This window comes from Terrapene carolina, unplaced genomic scaffold (genome assembly GCF_002925995.2).
Source record: "Terrapene carolina triunguis isolate 2854851 unplaced genomic scaffold, T_m_triunguis-2.0 Scaffold96, whole genome shotgun sequence".
NCBI lineage: Eukaryota > Metazoa > Chordata > Testudines > Emydidae > Terrapene > Terrapene triunguis.
Window position 1 is genome coordinate 33,284,406 of NW_020664447.1, and position 19,077 is coordinate 33,303,482.

The following is a 19,077-nucleotide window of genomic DNA, read 5'->3' on the forward strand; positions in this document are numbered from 1 at the left end:
ATGTTGTGTGCGTCGTATTCTCCCCTTCACTACAATTACTCAAGCTTTGTAGTAAGCTTTCTAATAAAAAGAAGTTACTTCCACATAAGACAATGTGGAGACTATTAATGGGTATCAAAGGTGCCTTTCTAGCTGCTATAGTGAAGAATATGTCAGCATTTACATGCTAATTCCTACTATAAAAGCAGAAGTTCTAAAATGCACTATAAATATTCGCTCCAGGATATATATATATATATATAATTGTAATTTACATTACAACTCCATTTAACTGAAGTCCAGTTCACCAGTATTCACACATATCAAGGTTTAGTTAACTTACAAGTTTGAAAAGCTTGGCCTGCTGCTGTGCAAAACTAAACTCACCTGCACTTTCCAATTTCCCTTTCAAAAATCTTACACTCAGTCTCTCTCTCTCCCTCTTTCTCCTCCTAACCCCAAATCACACGCATACTCCTGTCTTCCTTAAAAAGAAATTCACGTACATACACACAGTCTTGTCTGAGGCTCTCACTTGGTTCCCCCACTAAATTCCCACATCTACAACTACCCACATTGCCAAAGGTTTTCCCAACAAAATGACACACATGCTAAGATTCCCCCTCAGGTACAGGACAGCACCCTCTGCAGTTTAACACACACACACACACACACACATACACAGCCTCCATCCTTAGATGAGTCTTCCCCTCCCCAACTCAGACTGCTGGCACCCAAACCCCAAACCCCTCAGTAACTCCTCACCCCATACACAGCCCTCTCCCCCACGCTCACATACATTGAACCACCTTCCTGTCTCTCCCTCTCCCACTCTTTTTCAGAGTTACCTGACTGTGGAGTGGCTCTAAGCAGCCTCCCCAATTGTCCACATTGCCTCCAGCGGCAGAAGAATAAGCTTTTCAGAAGCTGGAGCTTCTTTCTCCTCTGCTGCCTTTGCAAAAGCAGACACAGAACATGAGCCAGGGTTGGGGGCTAAATAGTTTAGGCTGGGGGACCCTTCAGGCTGAATTAAGGATATTCAGGGTCTTAAGCATATCCCACATGGGGGACTTCCTGTACACTGGCCCCATCCCTCTACATTATGGTAATGCCCCCACTCCAGGTTGTGGGCCCCCCCATTTAAGGTGGTAGAAACTGAGGATTCTGTTCCCCTGGCTGCTAAGAAGTATGGCAGAGTCTATGGTTCCCCTCATCCTTGTTTACAAGGCACCAAATGGGTCTTGGGTCCTCCTCACTCCTTCCTCCTTCTGGGCCACCTCCCCTCAAAGGATTCCCTGCTCAAGAGAGGTGGCAGGGTCTTCTGCCCTCTTCACATGGCTAACTGGAGCAGAAGTATTCCCTGCCCTGAAGAGTTTACAATCTAAGTACAAGACTGGATACAACAGATGGGAGATCACAAAGAAAGAATGAAACAATAGTATCACCTCTACTGCCAACAAGGGGAGGGAAAAATATGAAAACAACCCCAATCCATCTTTAAAAATTAGTTTAATCTAAACTGGAATGACAAACACTAAAATGCATTAATCATCACTGTACGATTATTCCATGGTCTCACTAGGGCCAGAGTTAAGATTGTTTTGGGTGCCTTAACTATGCATTTCCATATCTTAATGTGTTTGGATTTCTTTTAAATGTAAGCCTAACTCTGAATTTCCTGGGTTTGTAATGTTTGATTTTTGGATAATCAGAACATTCCTGTAATTATTTTCTACTCCTAAATTACTGATGCGTACTCTTTTAACTCTGTTTTAATGTCATTTTTGTCTTTATGTATATTTTCCAAATTTGAGAGTACATATCAGTAACTTTACCTAATATATTCAAAAACAATAGTTTGGTTATGGTTGTGAAGTGCAATTGAAGAGAAGATGTGCCAGCGAACAACCCCAATCACAAGCTAAGATTACATAAACAACTCTGACACCAACGTTCTCTGTCTCACACGCACACACAAGACTGGCACCTAAGCAATTTTAACTGTGTCCTCGTAACAAAATTCAATTAGCAATTCAAGAGTACCTGAAAAATCTGTCTGTCCCTCCATCCAGCTAAAGTTTCTTATAATGCCCATGACCATAGCATACAGACATCCAAACAACCATATTTTCTTACTGAGCAAAACAATTCCATCTACCTCTAATAAGACAAATATTATTAGAGGTAAAGCTACTTTATAGCATGATTTTTACACCAATTCATAAAAATATGTTCAGGAATGGATCATGTTTGTATTCAGGGCTCAATCCAGCACCTTTCTCCAATGCAGAATTCTCTTTAAAAAATACTGTTTTTAAAAAAGGTTAAAGATTTTTCCTTTACAAATACAAAAAAGATTGTAAATGTTTCTTTAAGAAGTCTCAATGTATGCAAACATTTGTTTTAGTTTCATAGGCCATGTCTAACATTGGTCGATGCAAGTTTAACTGGCATAAATCCGCCGCAGTTACTGTATCGCTTGTGCAGCTGCATACATGGCTCCTTGCGTCAGTGCTGTGCATACTCACCAGGGAATGCTTGTGTTGATGCACAGCATGGTGCACAATGGGTAAGTATCCCAGTGTGCAGTCTGCCACCATCCAGTGTGCTCTCTTTTGGGAAGTTCTGGCAAGGCATGGTGGGACAGAAATTAGCTGCGCAGGGGTGACTGGGAGCAAGGAGTCAAATTCCCAGCATGCAATTGTCTCAATCCCATAATGTCATCTATATCCCATAATTTTCACGCCTTTTAAAAAAAATCCTACGAACCTAAGCAGCCATCCTCACTGTCTGCCATCGCTGACAGAAGCATGGAGCCTGCACAGCTCTACATTAGTGTGATAAACATTGCAAGTACAGGATACACGATCCTCCAGTATTTGTAGAGTTGTAAAAAGAATCAAATTGGGAGGAACATGATTTCTTGGAGGACAGATTGCTGTGGGACATAGCGAGAACCAATTCAAGTTTGTTGGTGGTGTTCACAGAGCTGCTGCAGATGGTGGAGTGCCACTTCTGGGCTCAAGAAACAAGCACTGACTGGTGGGATTGCATCGTAATGGAGGCTTGGGATGACAAGCAGTGGTTGCAGAACTTTTGGATGCCCAAAGCCACATTCATAGATCTGTGAGCTGAGCTTACCCTAGCCCGCCAGTGCAGGAACACCAAAATGAGAGCTGCAATGACAGTGGAGAATCGAGTGACAGTTGCACTGATGGAAACTTGCAATGCCAAAGTGCTACTAGTCGGAAATGCTTTTGGAGTTGGAAAATCCACTGCTGGGGCCATTGTTATGCAAGTGTGCAGAGCCATTAATTGTCTCCTGCTATGCAGGACTGTGACTCTCAGCAATGTGCAGGACATAATGGTTGGATTTGCAGCAATGAGGTTCCTGAACTGAAGTGGAGCCGTAGATGACACCAGCCCTTATTTTGGCACATGGCCACAGTGTACATGAACAGAAAGAACTAATTTCCTATGGTTATGCAAGCGCTATTGGTGCACCAGAGATGCTTCATCGACATCAGTGTTGACTGGTCAGGGAAGGTGCATGACGCTCACATCTTTAAGAACATAGGACTGTTCAGAAAGCTACAGGCAGGGACTTTCCCAACCAGCAGATTATCACTGACAATGTTGAAATGTCAGTAGTGATCCTGGGGGACCCAGGCTACTCCTTGCTCCTCTGGCTCATGAAGCTATACACTAGCCACCTCAACAGCACTAAGGAAAGATTCAGCTACTGGCTCAGCAGGTGCAGAATGACAGTTGAATTCACTTTTGGTAGATTGAAGGGACACTAGTGTTGTTTGCTCACAAAACTGGATATCAGTGGGAAAATATATCCCAATGGTTACAGCTGCCTGCTGTGTCCTGCAAAATATCTGTGAAGCAAAAGGGGAAAAGTTGCCGCGGAGGTGGAACGGCTGTCTTCTGAGTTTGAACAGCCAGACACAAGGACTCTTAGAAGAGCTGAGTCCAGAGCTATATGGCTCAGGGAGGCTTTGAAAGATCACTTTAACAGTGAGCCACAGTAATGCATTGTGGTGTACTGCACTGTACCTGGCCCTGCTGATTTGGGGTCTGCTAGAAATTGTGTGGTGTTTGCTGTACATCTGTGAATAACATTATCAATGCGCCTATCAATATTGTGGTGCTTGCTTTACATTTATGATTATTACACTGCATCAGGATCCCACCAAGGGAAGTCAGGGCCAATGGGCGGAGCAGATAGATATGCTCGCCAAGCTGGACAATCAGCAAAAGGCATTTCAAAAATGTGTGGGACTTTAAAGGGGCAGGGGGCCTTCTGGTCTCCATGACCCCTGGGAGAGCAGTCAGTGTTGGACATCGTGGGGCAGTGGCTGGAGGACTCTTGGAGTCGACATAAGTAATATAGTATCTACATTCATGCTGCATTGACCTCAGTACATCAATGTGTCTCACTGCCACTTGGGAAGGTCGGTGTTACTGCGTCACTGTAATGGGGCACTTACATCAGCGGAAGACAAATTTAAGTGTAGACATACGCACAACTAGGTCGATGCAAGGCAGCTTATGTCAACCTAACTTTGTGGTGTAGACCAGGCCATAGTCTGTAACTCAACTGACTCCTCTGGTTCTGGATACTGTACATCCAAATCCAATGCCAAGAAGCTTGTCCTAACCAGAAATGCAGGTTGACTGAACCACATCTTTCATCTCTGCTTCCAGGCTGCATCTCTCCATTTATTTCCCTATTGGTTTGGAGAGAAATCAAAAGCTTGACAGATCTGATTACAAGATGTGTCACATACACATGAATTTCATCCATGGGAGCACACTGCTGTCACCTTCTATTCCCTTTGAGTATGTTCACTGACATGGAACATGGTCTTTTTTTTTTCTTTCTTTCCTTTTAGATGGAATGGGCCGAGTTCTTGCTCAAGACGTTTATGCAAAAGACAACCTACCCCCCTTCCCAGCATCGGTAAAAGATGGATACGCTGTCAGAGGTAAATGCTTTAACTCTAGGCATGCAGTGCATCTTTTGAAAACTCAGCATTACCCCAGATTGTTAGTACACCTACATGCTCCAGTTAGAAGCACTTCTTTCTTGGATATAACTATTGTTATACATTTTATTTGTAGATGTCTAGATCATTACTGAAATCATGACTGTGTAAAATTCAGCCACTTTAATGGAAGACTGCAGTGATTAGTTCTAATTCTTTAAATGAGGGGAACAGGGAGAGGGGGAGTGAAAATGCATATTTACAGAGCCATGTTTAGTAAAACCTTTCAATGTTTTACTCTCTATAACTGTGCTTGGGTCTGGTAACCCTTTCAATGAAAGTTGCCGTTTTGCTGCCACTTCCCAGCAGGAAGTCTGGCCTCATGATATAGTTGAGACCCAGGAAATGCAGTTCTTGTATGAGACAGACATGAGAATTTCAAAGAGTTTCCTGTTTTTTAGAATTTTTATTATTAAGAGTGTTTCCTATGCATCAAATATTTTATCAGACTGTTACAATTCCATCTTACTGTTTGTTTATTAATTATTTTTTATTATTACAGTTGATAATTTTCAAAATTGTGTCTGGGAATGCACGCTTCAGAGTAATTAGATGTAGCAATTAAAATATTTTTTATATTACACTGAAAGTTTTCCTAGGAACTTTCCTATAAAGACTCCTTAGGCAGTATAACCTAGAGAACAGAGCACTGATCTGGGACTTAGAAGATCTGGTTGTGCCATTGGCCTATTGAGTGACCTTGGGCAAGTCACTTCACCTTTGTGCCTCTGTTTTCCCATCTGTAAAATGGGGATAATGATATCTTGGTGCATGCTAAAACATTTGAACAGGAAGTGATACATTTACAAATGGTCTGCAATAAACTTAAGTCTGCCAATCTGAAAGTGAACCCAAAGAAATTTGAGTTGTTTCAAAAAGAGGTAATTTACCTTGGGCACCCAGTCAGGTGGAAATTTCCACTGACAAAGAGAAAACTGAGGCTACACAGAACTGGCCAACTTCCCAGACACTCAGAGATGTGTAGAGTTTTGTAGGGTTCTGCTCCTATTACAGAAGGTTTATTTGTGAGTTTGCCAATTGCATAGGTTTGGTGAGAAAAGGAAACCATTTCAGAGGTCAGCAGAGTGTGATGTAGCATTTTTGGAGTTGAAAAAGGCTCTTGAGACTGCTTTTGTCTTAGCCTACCCATATTTTAAAACCCCTTTTATATTGGAGGGTATTACAACAAATATCTAAGTTCTCCTGAAAGAAATTATTTCACCACCCTAAAGGAACTCCTAGCAGTGGTTAAATCTATAGGACATTTTCACCACTGTTTATATGGGAGGAAATTTGTGGTCAGGACAGACCATGCATCCCTGCAATGGCTGTTTAGATTCAGGAATCCTGAGGGGCCAGTTCCCAGGTACAGAGCTATGATTTCAGAAGCTTATCTGGGGCTTAGCGTCCCAAAAAGCTGATGCTTTTTGGGACGCTAATTTCCAACATTGTGACTGCGCTCTTTATGATCCAAGACAAACTATAGGGCAGACTTCAGTAAAGGGCAGAAATCCACTGAATTGATTGAGACAGTTCCCCAAATGTCCCATGGAACAGTCTCATTAGGCCCCGCAGGCCTGTCCCAGACAGCACAGTCGTCTTTATGTATTGAATGGCAGCCATCTATCTCAAAAGGCAATGGTGTGAGCGCCAGAGCAGTTCAATTATTGTGTCATGTTGCAGCATTGCAAGTGGCTAAAAAGTCCAATTCTCGAGCAACAGTCCTTGTTGAGTGGGCTCACAGCAGCACATTAGCCCAACACACACCCTCCCCCTCAAGCCAGATCCTGGGGGACTGGATGTAGATCCGACTCCCACATCCCTTCCCAAGAGAAGAAGTTGGCATTCAGGTGTCCCCTCCCTTGCTGAACCTAGAGGCATATGGCTGAAGGGACAGATATCAACTCATCAATCAGAGTTTTGGGTCTTTCGTCGCATTCGGCCATCTTAGGGGGCATGATCCATAACCGAGATGACTGGGTTCCCAAGCAGGTAATAATGAAATGCATCCATTGCCCATTTTACAGTCAAGCCCTTTTTTTCAATAACAAAATAGGCCAATTCCCAGGGAAATAGTTTGCAGTTAATATAGAGCACTGGATGTTCCTCCCGCTGGACAGAAGCACACAGAGAAGGCAGCAGGAAAGCCTCAGATGCAGCCAGATAAACACTTGTAGTGTGACCCTGAAAAAAAATTAAGAGGGAGCTTTTCGATAGAGTGCTGGCTGGAAAGAGGCTTTGATTTGTGAACAAAAACGATCTCCTGCTGCTTGATTCCTATTTTGTCCAAGAAAACTGTACTATTGTGTACATTATTTGTAAATAAACAGGATTGCATCAAGACAATACCTGACTCCTTCATCAGTTTTTCCTCCTAACATACAAACCTGCAAGACCCAGAATTTTGGCGAAGTGTTCAGGTCAAAAGCCATACAGATATTAGTATTATTATTAATATTTGTAAAATGTTTTTCACATTCCATTTCAGAAAAAGATGGCGATATTTGAGAATGGGAGTGATATGGTTGCACTGTTTTACATGTAAAAGAAGGTGGGCAATAGCATTCTGTGCATGCTCAACTCTGGAGAGTTGGAGGCTATAGTGAAGAGAGTTGCAGTAGTGGAGGCAAGAGGAGATGAAGGAATGGATGAAGATTTCAGCAGAGGTAGATTCCAAGCAGTGAAATTTAAAGGCATTGTTGCAGAGGTGATAAAATGGTAGGTTGATTTGCAGATCTGAGCCCTGAGACAAGAGTTCAAGGTAAAGGAACAGGACAGAGTTTCCTATGAGGCATTAGCAGCTATTTAAACTGGAGGTGTAATGCATGGAGCTTTATCTTGTTCCCAGATAAGAGTTAAATTTTGGCATTTAGGCATAGTCCTGTAGTCGGTATGGTGAAAAGCTGCACAGTCCGAGGGAGGGGGAGGGGAAGGGGGATCAATAGGCATTCTGCCTCAGGGACAGTGTCTTTGGTTAGCTCTATGGTAACATGGGGCAGAGAGACTAGTTCATTAAACGTGGCAACTAATTCCCTCCTGCACAGGTGGCTAGTTAACAGAACCATGGCTCTTGCTACTCTCCAGCACTCTCTGATCCCTTTCCAGTAAGTTTCTTCCAGCGAGAGGGAGAGCAATTCAGTAGCTGCTCTTGCAGTCCCAAAACATGGGAGCTGCAATTCTGGACAGCATTTACATGGGTGATGAAGCTCCTTAAAAGTCAAATCTGCTTTCAATGTGCAGTACACATTGATCAAACCGAATATGGGCCTCACTAATGTGTCCTCACTATTGTAAGACTGTTTAAAAATAGGCTTATGTATGAGACCAAGGTTGTCACATTCCTTATGTTGTAGTTTAACTTTTTTTTTAATTATTTCAGAAAATGAAAATTGTTTCCAAAAAATAAAATAAAATCTAATATTGAAAGTTTAAGGAAATATGTACAGTTATATAATATTCTGTTATACAAGAGAACACCTGTTCAGAGCTGAATATCTTAGCCCCAGGACCACTTGCCATCTGTGACTGTTCTTAGGCATAAAGGTTGGAAAAGTTTTGGCTCAACTTTGCTGAGTTATTTTCACCCTTTGCTATTTGAGAGTTTGGAGTCAAGGGTTAAGGGACTTTGTTGGACTTTTTTTTAAGTGAAATTAATCTTTCCTTCAAAAATTAGTAAGTTCAATAGGCTTTCATTGGCAGATTTGTAGACTGGTTTCAGAATGTGAACTCAATAAACCATTACAAATGTAGCCAACCGCAGAGTAGCCATTCTTCCTGAAAGCAATTCGTCTCAGAATGGTAAGGGAATCTAGATTTTTCCAGATGACTGTTTGGGGTATTGAAATGAAACAAAGGTTACTGGATAAGGTTGTCATTGATTGGTCTTCACTACTGGGAATATTTTGAAATGCAACAGATTTAAAATGGATAAAAGGACATATTTTCAATGCAATGTTTAATTAAACTATGCAACTCACTTTCACAGGAAACTCCGGAAGTAAATAGCTCACAAAGATTTTCATTAAGATTAGATATTTATACAGATCAATGAACAACATGAACAATTACAAAGATTATAAATTTTTATGCTCTAGACTGTGAACTACCCACTGGGGTCCAGTAGAAATTTCCTTTTATGGTATATAGTACTGCAGAATTTCATGCATTATGGTTTCTTTGCATTTTTTCTGAAATATCTAGCATTGACTGCTTATCAAAGATGGATTTCCAGATTACTGTTTCAATGTGGCAATCTCTATGTGCCTATGAACCCTGTGTTGTTGAGGAGATAATGAAGAAATGCACTTCAGCAGCACAGAGTGTGTTTCACATCAACCAAGGCTACTCACTCAGTTTGAATAAAAGTTAAATCTACTTTTGAAGTGCAGTGCATCTTGATTCATGCTAACTTGAAATCATTTACTAGCATATTGGCAGCAAAGTAGTGAAATGCACCTCATAGTTCTCGGTTCATCAATAAACCCTGGTGCAGGGCCGAATTTACACCTTACGAGCCCCCCCCCCCATGTCACCCTGCCTGGAGCCCCCCTCACGCCTCTCCATATGATCCTGCCTGGAGCCCACCCCCACCCCCCTGCATCCCCATGTGGCCCTGGAGCCCCCCAGCAGCCCTGTGTGGCCCACTCTGTTTCCTAACCTGGCTTGAAGAAGGCTGCTGTGACTTTTCACTTGAGGAAAAAATGCACACACCACCCACCTGCTAGCTGTTTGTCGCCACCCACCAGACCAGTTAGCCTCAGCCAGCTCAGGCTGTTCTGGTGCCACAGTGGCCTCTGGTGGGAAAAAGATGGAACTGCAGCACATTTTCTTTCAGGGGAGAAAAAATTCTGCGCATGCTGCAAATGTCACCTAAGGGAAGGGGGCACGATGTGAGACAAGTGGTGTGTAGGGCATCTCGGCAGGGAGCAGGACAGATCAGGAGGCTCCCTCCCTCTTGAGAACTCCTGAGCAGTGCGGCCAGCAGCAGCAGGGCAGCAAAATAGCCCAAAATACCGCAACTCGCAGCGGCTAAAAAACCCTGGCAACTGATAGCTAAAATAGCCCAATTGGGCTAGAAAATCACATATTTGGCAACGAGTGCCAGTGCCTCTAGACATGCCTGCTGTGCCTAATTGAAAATCCGGCCCTACCCTGTTGCACTTTTGAGCTCATCCGTTATGTGACTTCTGAATAGTAATTGGTGGCACATGGAAAACTCTGAAATGTATTTTATTTAGAAACAGATCTGCTTATATATTGTCTGTCTTTCTTTCCCCACTTCATGTTTCCCTGCTAGCAATATTGCCATGAAAACAAGATTTTTGTTTCTTAGTAGTTCATCTGCTCCTGTTATCTTTTCCTCAGCTCATCTTATGTTATAACCCTCCATTAGATACATCATAATCAGTCCCAAAGCAAACACTTGTGGGTATTAGGTAAGGAATGAACAGTAGAAGCAGATGAACAACTATGAAACAAACTGCCTGTTTTCCTGGAGAACAAGATAATATGTATACAGGAGATCTGAGAGGTAGGCAAAGCTATTTATTTAACAGCTGAGTACCACTTTTTAAGGAAAGGAGTTAGTTAACGAAAAACCTGGTTTGATTTTGATATTACATTTTTAATATGATTTTATTTGGCTAAGAAAATAGCCAACACAACCAGGGCAGGCTCCAGGTTTTTTGCCGCCCCAAGCGGCAGGAAAAAAAAAAAAAAAGCCGCGATCGCGATCGGCGGCAGCTCAGCCGCATCGCTTTCTTCTTCGGCGGCAATTCGGTGGCAGGTCCTTCCCTCCGAGAGGGGAATGAGGGACCCGCCGCCGAATTGCCGCCGAAGAGCCCACCTGCTGCCCCTTCCCCTTGGCTGCCCCAAGCACCTGCTTGCTAAGCTGGTGCCGGCCCTGAACACAACTGATTTAAAATTAAATGAAGATTTTACTGTTCAGTGTTATTATGTAATGCAGACCCAAGAGGTTTGTCTGAAATAGCAGATACAGATAGACTTGTTAAATTAACTCACCACTGCAACAGACTGTAGATTTGGCAGAAAGCACTTCCAACACCCCTTATTGGGGTCAATAAGTACTTACAGTAGTAGTAATAATAATACTTAGTACTTAGTACTTTCCATCTAAGGATCTCAAAAACATTGCCAGCCTCAAATATTCAAAAATCATGAGATTTTTTTAAAACTATAAATCTGAGATTCTTTTTATTTGCCTCCTGATTTCTGAGTCTTTAGGATGCACTCGTTTCACATTTTCAAGCTTTTCTATACATCAGAAGGGCTAGAAACTTACTTTTTTTCTTTAATGAGAGCTGAGATTTTCATGTAATCTCTTGATTCCAATAGCTTTTAAGGGTTAAAGCAAATTTCTTAACCCAATAGGGTTTTAGAATCATAGAATATTAGGGTTGGTAGAGACCTCGGGAGGTCATCTAGTCCAATCCCCTACTCAAAGCAGGACCAACACCAACTAAATCATCCCAGCCAAGGCTTTGTCAAGCTGGGCCTTAAAAACCTCTAAGGATGGAGATTCCACCACCACCCTAGGTAACCCATTCCAGTACTTCACCACCCTCCTAGTGAAATAGTGTTTCCTAATATGCAACCGAGACCTCCCCCACTGCAATTGCTTCTTGTTCTGTCATCTGCCACCACTGAGAATAGCCTAGCTCCATCATCTATGGTAGTTGAAGGCTGCTATCAAATCCCCCCTCACTCTAGAATACTAAATATTGTGAGACTCGTGATAGACTCTTGTGAGTTGGTGACATTGTGAAAGACTTGTTTCTTCAGCCCTTACTTGTGATGAGCAGTACTTTACTCCATGTGAAATTTCAGTGAAATCAGTGAGGCTACTTGTGAAGTAAGGTACTATTCAGTATGTGAGAGAGAGAGAGACTGACCACAGTTGAGTAAACATCACAACCCTTTGGGGACATAGGTATGGTAAATACTTCCATTTTCCAGATGGGGTCTCTGAGAGTAAGAGAGATTAAGTCATTGTCAGAGCTCAAATTAGAACCCAGGCACTCGATTTTGTTCCAATTAACATCAATGATAAAATTCTGATTTCAGTGGTAGCAGGATTTCTAGTCTAGTCTAGATAGGTTCTTATGCTGCCCTCATCACTGTAGTTTCAGAGCCCCTTCCAATAGTGCATTGAGTGACATGACTAACAGCTGTCACATGTGGTTTGTTCTCTCTCTTATCCTCTCCCTAGAGGGAGAATTTTGCATGCAGCGTAGTGTTTTGTTTTGGTAGATAAGGAGAAAGACAACTTGAACGTGACTTGATATTCTGTGAGAAGCCAGCGTTGAGGGTGGATGATTAGATCCCAAGTCTCCTGACTTCCAATCCTGTACTCTTCCCCTAGGATGACATTGCCTCTAGATATAGAGTAATCACTTTTGGGTGTAGCATGATCAAATGGTTAGAGCAGGTAACTAAGTGTCAGCACTCCCAGATTCTGTTCCTGACTCTAGCTATGAGACCTTGAGCAAGTCACTTACTCTTCCTGTACCTCACATTCTTCTTCTGTAATACTGATAACAACTACCTCAGAAGGTTGTTGTGAGGTTTAATTAATTAACATTTGTTAAGCACTTAGAGATCCTCAAATGAAAGGTGCTATAAAAGCATAAATACAGTTCTTACAGGCAGAACACATAGTGACACCTATACACCTCCTAACACTTAATACTTCACACAATTTCAGTTGCTTCAAACTTCAGCTGTTCGCACTAATAATTTCTGTGTTTGGTCTCTGCCTCAGAATTATATATTCAGTTTCAGCAAAAACAGTTTAAGTGTTTCTGAGAATAAGAGCAGGGAAAATATGGTAGTTATTCTCAATTGTTTCTTTGAACCTTTCTAGTGCCTTCAAAGTAGAAACTCAGCATTTGTTAGCAGAAGTATCTTTGCTGTCCCCTTGAAAATCTGTCCAGATATGGACAAATGAGTAGCCCTGGGAAATTGCCATTTGAACATACACAGTAAAATGTGTCCTTTAATTTTAAGAATGCTCCAACTGCAGTACTCATAAACCTTTGCCCACCTGCTCTCCCCCATCAAAATTCCCTTTTGTCTAAATGAAGGTGCACTGGGCTGGGTGTGAGGAAATCATGAGTTCAAATATCACCTCTGACACTGACAGCTAGGAACAGAACCCAAGTCTCTAACGTGGTATGTTCGAGTCACATCTACTTAGCCCCACTGTCTTTCAGAGTGAATGCGTCAGATGTACATGCTTGTCTATACTGTCTGTAACCACTGCACTTATCATTAAATCACATTCCTCCCAGAGCTAGGAAGGGAACCCAGAAATCTTGATATCCAAAATTCTGCTGTTGTCTTCCAAACAGTTATGTAACATGCTGGCTATATATATATATATATATATCATGGCCCCCCGTCTAGTGGCAGTTTCACAGAGAGGATAACCAACTATTGCTGTTACCTCTACCTCATGAAGTTGAGGCTTTTATCTTAAAAATCTTATATACAATTGGAAATCTTTGATATTAAGATAATATTCAATGGTTTCCTTTTACGTTCTCTCCAGACTTCTTACAAGAACTAGGAACAATGAGTATATCTGAGCAATTTTGTGGTAGAAAATATTATTATATAAACTGTGATTAGCAAATTAATAAATACATCTTAAAATAAACTTAAAAGTCCAAAATGTTTTGCAAAATATTCATATCCTCTCATACAGGTTCTAAAGAAGCAAGTCTAAACTAAATCTTGGATTATTCTAAGGTTCTCCCATTCTTGATTTCTAATTTTCCCATTTGCAATGGTTCAGTCTTTTTATCATCTTCTTTCTTCTGTATTGTCCTACAGCTGCTGATGGCCCTGGGGATCGATTCATCATTGGGGAATCCCAAGCTGGTGAGCAGGTGAGTACAATTTCTTTTCTCCTCTTTTTCTCTTTTTATTCTAAGTTGTTTTTCTTCTCTTGTAAGACTAAGGATCTAACTTCTTTTTTTTTTTTTTTTTAAACTTATGCCTTGCATTTGTGCTCTGGAATCCTCACAAGTGCTCCAAAGATTGTATTTGTTATATTGCAAAGATTTGTAACTCTCTAGTGCTTTCTTGAGGGTAAAATGACTGTGGGTAAGAAGATCCTTGACTAAGCCTGTGTTCTTTGTTTGCCTGCCTTGTTGTTCCTGAATGGGTTAATCAAGAAGCTCAGAGCATCCACAGTGAAGTGGAACTTTGAGAGAAGGTGCATAAGTCACTGGGGGCTCTGGTGGTCTGAGGCACTGGTTTTGGAATATAAGGCAGTGGGGCTGCAGAATCTCATGTCTCAAGGAAGGGTGGCAGATATGAGGTCTTCACCTGGCTGTATGCCTTAGAGACCCAAAGCTAGGAATAGTGACCTGGCTCTATCCTGCGGGCTTAGGCGCATGTGGGATCCAGTGATTGGGTCCACTTGTAACATACTGGTGTCCGTCTACAGTCTCGGACAGGTTGTGAAAGACAGCATGTGGTGCAAGCTACCCCAGTTCTGGCAGGAGCAAATATGTGTCCATTTTCAACACTTGGTTAGATCCTCTGCTGCTGGACAAACAAAGGGCTGCTAAGGAGACAGCACATTTAGTCTGAGTGAGGAGCAAGAGTACATCATATCATTCTGTAGTGACTCCCTTTTTTGGTTCAGGAGAAAAGCAGCTAAGTTATGAAAGGATTTGTATCTGTTTCCCTTGGAGTGGAAGTACATTTATCACAATAGGAAGTTTGATTGGGGGGAATAAAGGGTGTGGTCCTTATGATGTTTTAAAAGGCCTTTGAGAATCCCCCAGGACCCAATGAAAGTGGGGTACATTCTAAACTCAACATTAGCTTGATCTGATTACTGTAATAGTCTAAGACAACTGAGGATTTTAATTAGAATAATTATTAATGGTCTATGTTCTCTAATGGCAAGAGCAGGGAACACACGGGCAGGATTCCTGGGTTTTGTTTTCATCTCTGCCACAGAATCACTTTTTGACACAGCTTCTATGTACCTCAGTTTCTCTACATCTGTAAAATGGGATTTTGATGTTTGTAAACCATTTTGAGGTTCTAAAATGAAAGGCATTATAGAAGTGCAAATATTATTATTACTATGTATTTTACAACTTCACTGTATCAAAGCAACGTCTTTCATCTTAATTGCCATTTTCTTAGTTGTATATTTCATATTGATAATTGCAGAATCTGGGCTATTACCTGAGGATGAAGACAACATTACAACAAAAATATAATAATAATAATATGTTGTGTAGCACCAATAGCTTTATTCATTCTGTTTTACAGTGCCAATGCACTTGGGGTGATGTAGAAAAGAATAAAGGCAAACTAATGTAATAAAACACAATAGAATACCACTCTCTCAAATACAAATACATAAAAACAAATGAATATGTTCAATTTTAAAAAGGAAAGAAAGGGAAGGTAATAAATATACAGGCAACAGTGCTTACTGTAAAAAAACACCCAATCACATTCACAGGTGTGTTTGGATGCTTTACATCATTGGAAGTTTATAAATCAGAAAAGAGGAATTATGCTAATTCACTGGACAATAAGCTGAAAATGCAGCACATTTTACAACGATTGACCCTAATCATTGAATTCTGACATTTGCATAGACATATTCCTTGTGAGGCCAAAAGGCAATAAGTTTAAAATGGGAAGGAATTTAAATTCTTTTTTATGCAATATACAATTAACCTGTGAAACTTGCTGCTATAGGAGACAAATAGCTTAGTAAGTTTAAAACACTATTAGACACTTATATGAACAAAAATAGTATGTACTTTTACAGTATAGCTAGGACAAAAATTATAAGGGCTGTAATGATTCCAGGCATAAAATAATGGTTTAGCCTTCTGAAGCATCTGTTCCAGGTGAAAAACAGATATAGGCTACTACAGTGGTTCTCAAACTTATTTTTTTTTTTTGCGGACCACTTGAAAATTGCTGAGGATCTCAGCAGACCACTGAATGATCTTTCCAAATGTTGTTTGTACCGTTAGCTAACTATTGTAAAGAGCTTTGGATAAAAGTGCTACATATAAAAAAAACATCTTAATATTAATTAACGGGTTTTTTTGGTTCTACAAATAAAAGCACACAACTCATATTTTAATATCAGTACTCTTTTAATATCAGTACCTTTCTAATGCGATGGACGTACCCTCTCTCCCCCACCGTGGCAGCCCCCGAGCTGGGGCTGGAAAGGAGGGAAGTATCTCCCCCACCACAGCAGCCACAGAGCTGAGGCTGGGAAGAAGCCATCTCTCCCCGGCAGCCACAGCCCTGGAGCTGAGGAAAGTCACCTCTTTCTCTGGCCACCACAGCCCTGCACGTTCCAAATTCCCCCACCCCCTCTTCTTACCCCCCTACCCCCTATTCCCCCCAAGGCCACCACCTCACCTACATGTGTGTCTTCTCCAGGGTCCAGGCACCTAATTAGTGGAGCCACGCCTGCGTGGCTTCACTAATTAGGTGGGTGGACCTTCCTTCTCTCGTGTGCGTCCACCCAGGCGCGCACCTTAGAGGGAACTATCTGCGGACCACCTGAATGGAGCTCGCGGACCACTGGTGGTCCGTGGACCACAGTTTGAGAACTTCTGGGCTACTACATTAGATCAGGGGTCGGCAACCTTTCACAAGTGGTGTGCCGAGTCTTCATTTATTCACTCTAATTTAAGGTTTCGCGTGCCAGTAATACATTTTAATGTTTTTAGAAGGTCTCTTTCTATAAGTCTATAATATATAACTAAACTATTGTTGTATGTAAAGTAAATAAGGTTTTGAAAATGTTTAAGAAGCGTCATTTAAAATTAAATTAAAATGCAGAGCCCCCCGGACCCGTGGCCAGGACCCGGGCAGTGTGAGTGCCACTGAAAATCAGCTCGCGTGCCGCCTTCGGCACGCGTGCCATAGGTTGCCTACCCCTGGATTAGATGGACCACTTGTCTGCTTGGAGAAGGCAAGACTATTTTTAAAAGACTTTCAGATAACATTTACTGACAAATAAAGCATATGTGGCAAGTCCTATGTTCCTGGGTCAGTATATTTCCCTGAAGGTCTCTTAAAACTGAAGAGTTCTGTGAGGAACCCACAAAATGTCTTAATCTGAGCCACCTGTGAATTTGCTAAATTTGTAAGATGCATAGCAATGATCTGGATTCAAATCTTGAATAACTTAAAACCTTAAGATTACTATACTGATTGAATCCGATGGCTACTGGGTAAGGGAAAGTTGCAGACTTGATATATCTTGATTTTAGCCAGGCTTTTGTCATGTAGAGCTGTGTCATTCTCATCAACAGTTAGAAGTTGCTCTATAATACTCATCTAGACCAAAGGAATGTGGTCTAGATGAAATTACTATAAAGTGGATGCACAATTGGTTGAAAAAACAAACTCAAAGAGTAGTTATTAATGGTTCGCTATCAAACTGGGAGGGTATATCTAGTGGGGTTCTGAAGGGGCCTGACCTGGGTCTGGTACTACTCTATATTTTTGTTAATGATTTGGATAATGTAGTGGAGAGTATGCTTATAAAATTTGCAGATGTTAACAAACTGGGAGGAATTTCAAGCACTTTGGAAGACAGGATTAGAATTCAAAAGGACCTTGATAAATTGGAGAATTGGTCTGAAACTAGCACGATGAAATTCAATACAGAGTGTCAGGAACCAGGGGGTTGAGTACCCTCAGCTAAGCCTGCAGCTAGCCAGTTCAGCTTTTAGGCAGGTTAATGAACCCAGTGGCTGCAGCAGACTTGCCTGATTGGCCAGCCCACCTGAGTGGCTGAAAGGAGCCAACAGGTCTGCATTTAAGCTCACCAGCAGGTCACTAGCTGCTCACTGCTGGCACCAGCAGGTACAATTGCTCCTGTGCCTGCCTTGTTCCCAGCTTTGCTCCTGCCTTGTTCGTGTCCTGCTCCAGTCTGCTCCTGTTCCAGTTCTGCTCCAATCTTTCCCAGCCCTGCTGCCTTGCCAAACTTCTGAACCCTGCTTTGACCATTGGCTCCAATTACTGGCTTCTGACTCCAGTTCTGCCCATTGGGTCAGGAATGGTCTAGGTTTATTTGATCCTGTCTCAGCAGGGAGAGATGGACTAGATCAGTGGTTCTCAACCCTGAGGGTCCGCAGACTTTGGCTAGGGGGCAGGAAAAGGTTGTCATTACCATAGAACAGTGATTTTTGACCTGTGGTCCGTGGACCCGTAGGGGTCTGCAGACTAGGTCTAAGATTTCCCAAAGGGATTCACACCTTCATTCGAAATTTTTTAGGGGTCCACAAATGGAAAAAGGCTGAGAATCAGTGGAGTAAATGACTGCTCAAGGTCCCTTTAGCCCTACATTTCTATGATTCTGTGATTAGTGGAATTCCAGATATGGTACATGATAATTGTGCCTTTTTTAGTTCTCATTACCATTTTATTTAGGCCCTGTTGAAAGACACTTGATCTCCTCTGTCCTTAGAATAAGCAAAATTAAATGACAGGTTTCAGAGTAGCAGCCGTGTTAGTCTGTATCCGCAAAAAGAACAGGAGTACTTGTGGCACCTTAGAGACTAACAAATTTATTTCAGCATAAGCTTTCGTGGGCTACAGCTCACTTCTTCGGATGCATAGAATGGAACACAGACAGAAGATATTTATACATACAGAGAACATGAAAAGGTGGAAGTACCCATACCAACTGTAAGAGGCCAATCAATTGAGATGAGCTATCAGCAGCAGGAAAAAATAAAACCTTTGAAGTGATAATCGAGATGACCCATAGAAGGTGTGAGGAGAACTTAACATGAGGAAATAGATTCAATTAGTGTAATGACCCAACCATTCCCAGTCTCTGTTTAAACCTAAGTTAATTGTATCTAATTTGCATATAAATTCGAGTTCAGCAGTCTCTCTTTGGAGTCTGTTTTTGAAGTTTTTTTGTTGCAAAATTGTCACCTTCAAGTCTGTCACTGAGTGGTTAGAGAGGTTGAAGTGTTCTCCCACTGGTTTTTGAATGTTATGATTC

The 19,077-nt window shown here is 41.7% G+C and overlaps 1 protein-coding gene across 12 annotated transcripts in view; it reads left to right on the forward strand.

Annotated features, from left to right (window-relative positions):
* The window catches only part of GPHN (gephyrin), a 662,403-nt gene that overhangs the window by 586,839 nt on the left and 56,487 nt on the right, over positions 1-19,077 (forward strand). For all 12 annotated transcript variants that reach the window (XM_026651346.1, XM_026651349.1, XM_026651348.1 and 9 more), the window contains 2 exons: positions 4,881-4,973; positions 13,887-13,942. In XM_026651346.1, the coding sequence (XP_026507131.1) occupies positions 4,881-4,973; positions 13,887-13,942 (149 nt within the window). The remainder of the gene's footprint in view (positions 1-4,880; positions 4,974-13,886; positions 13,943-19,077) is intronic.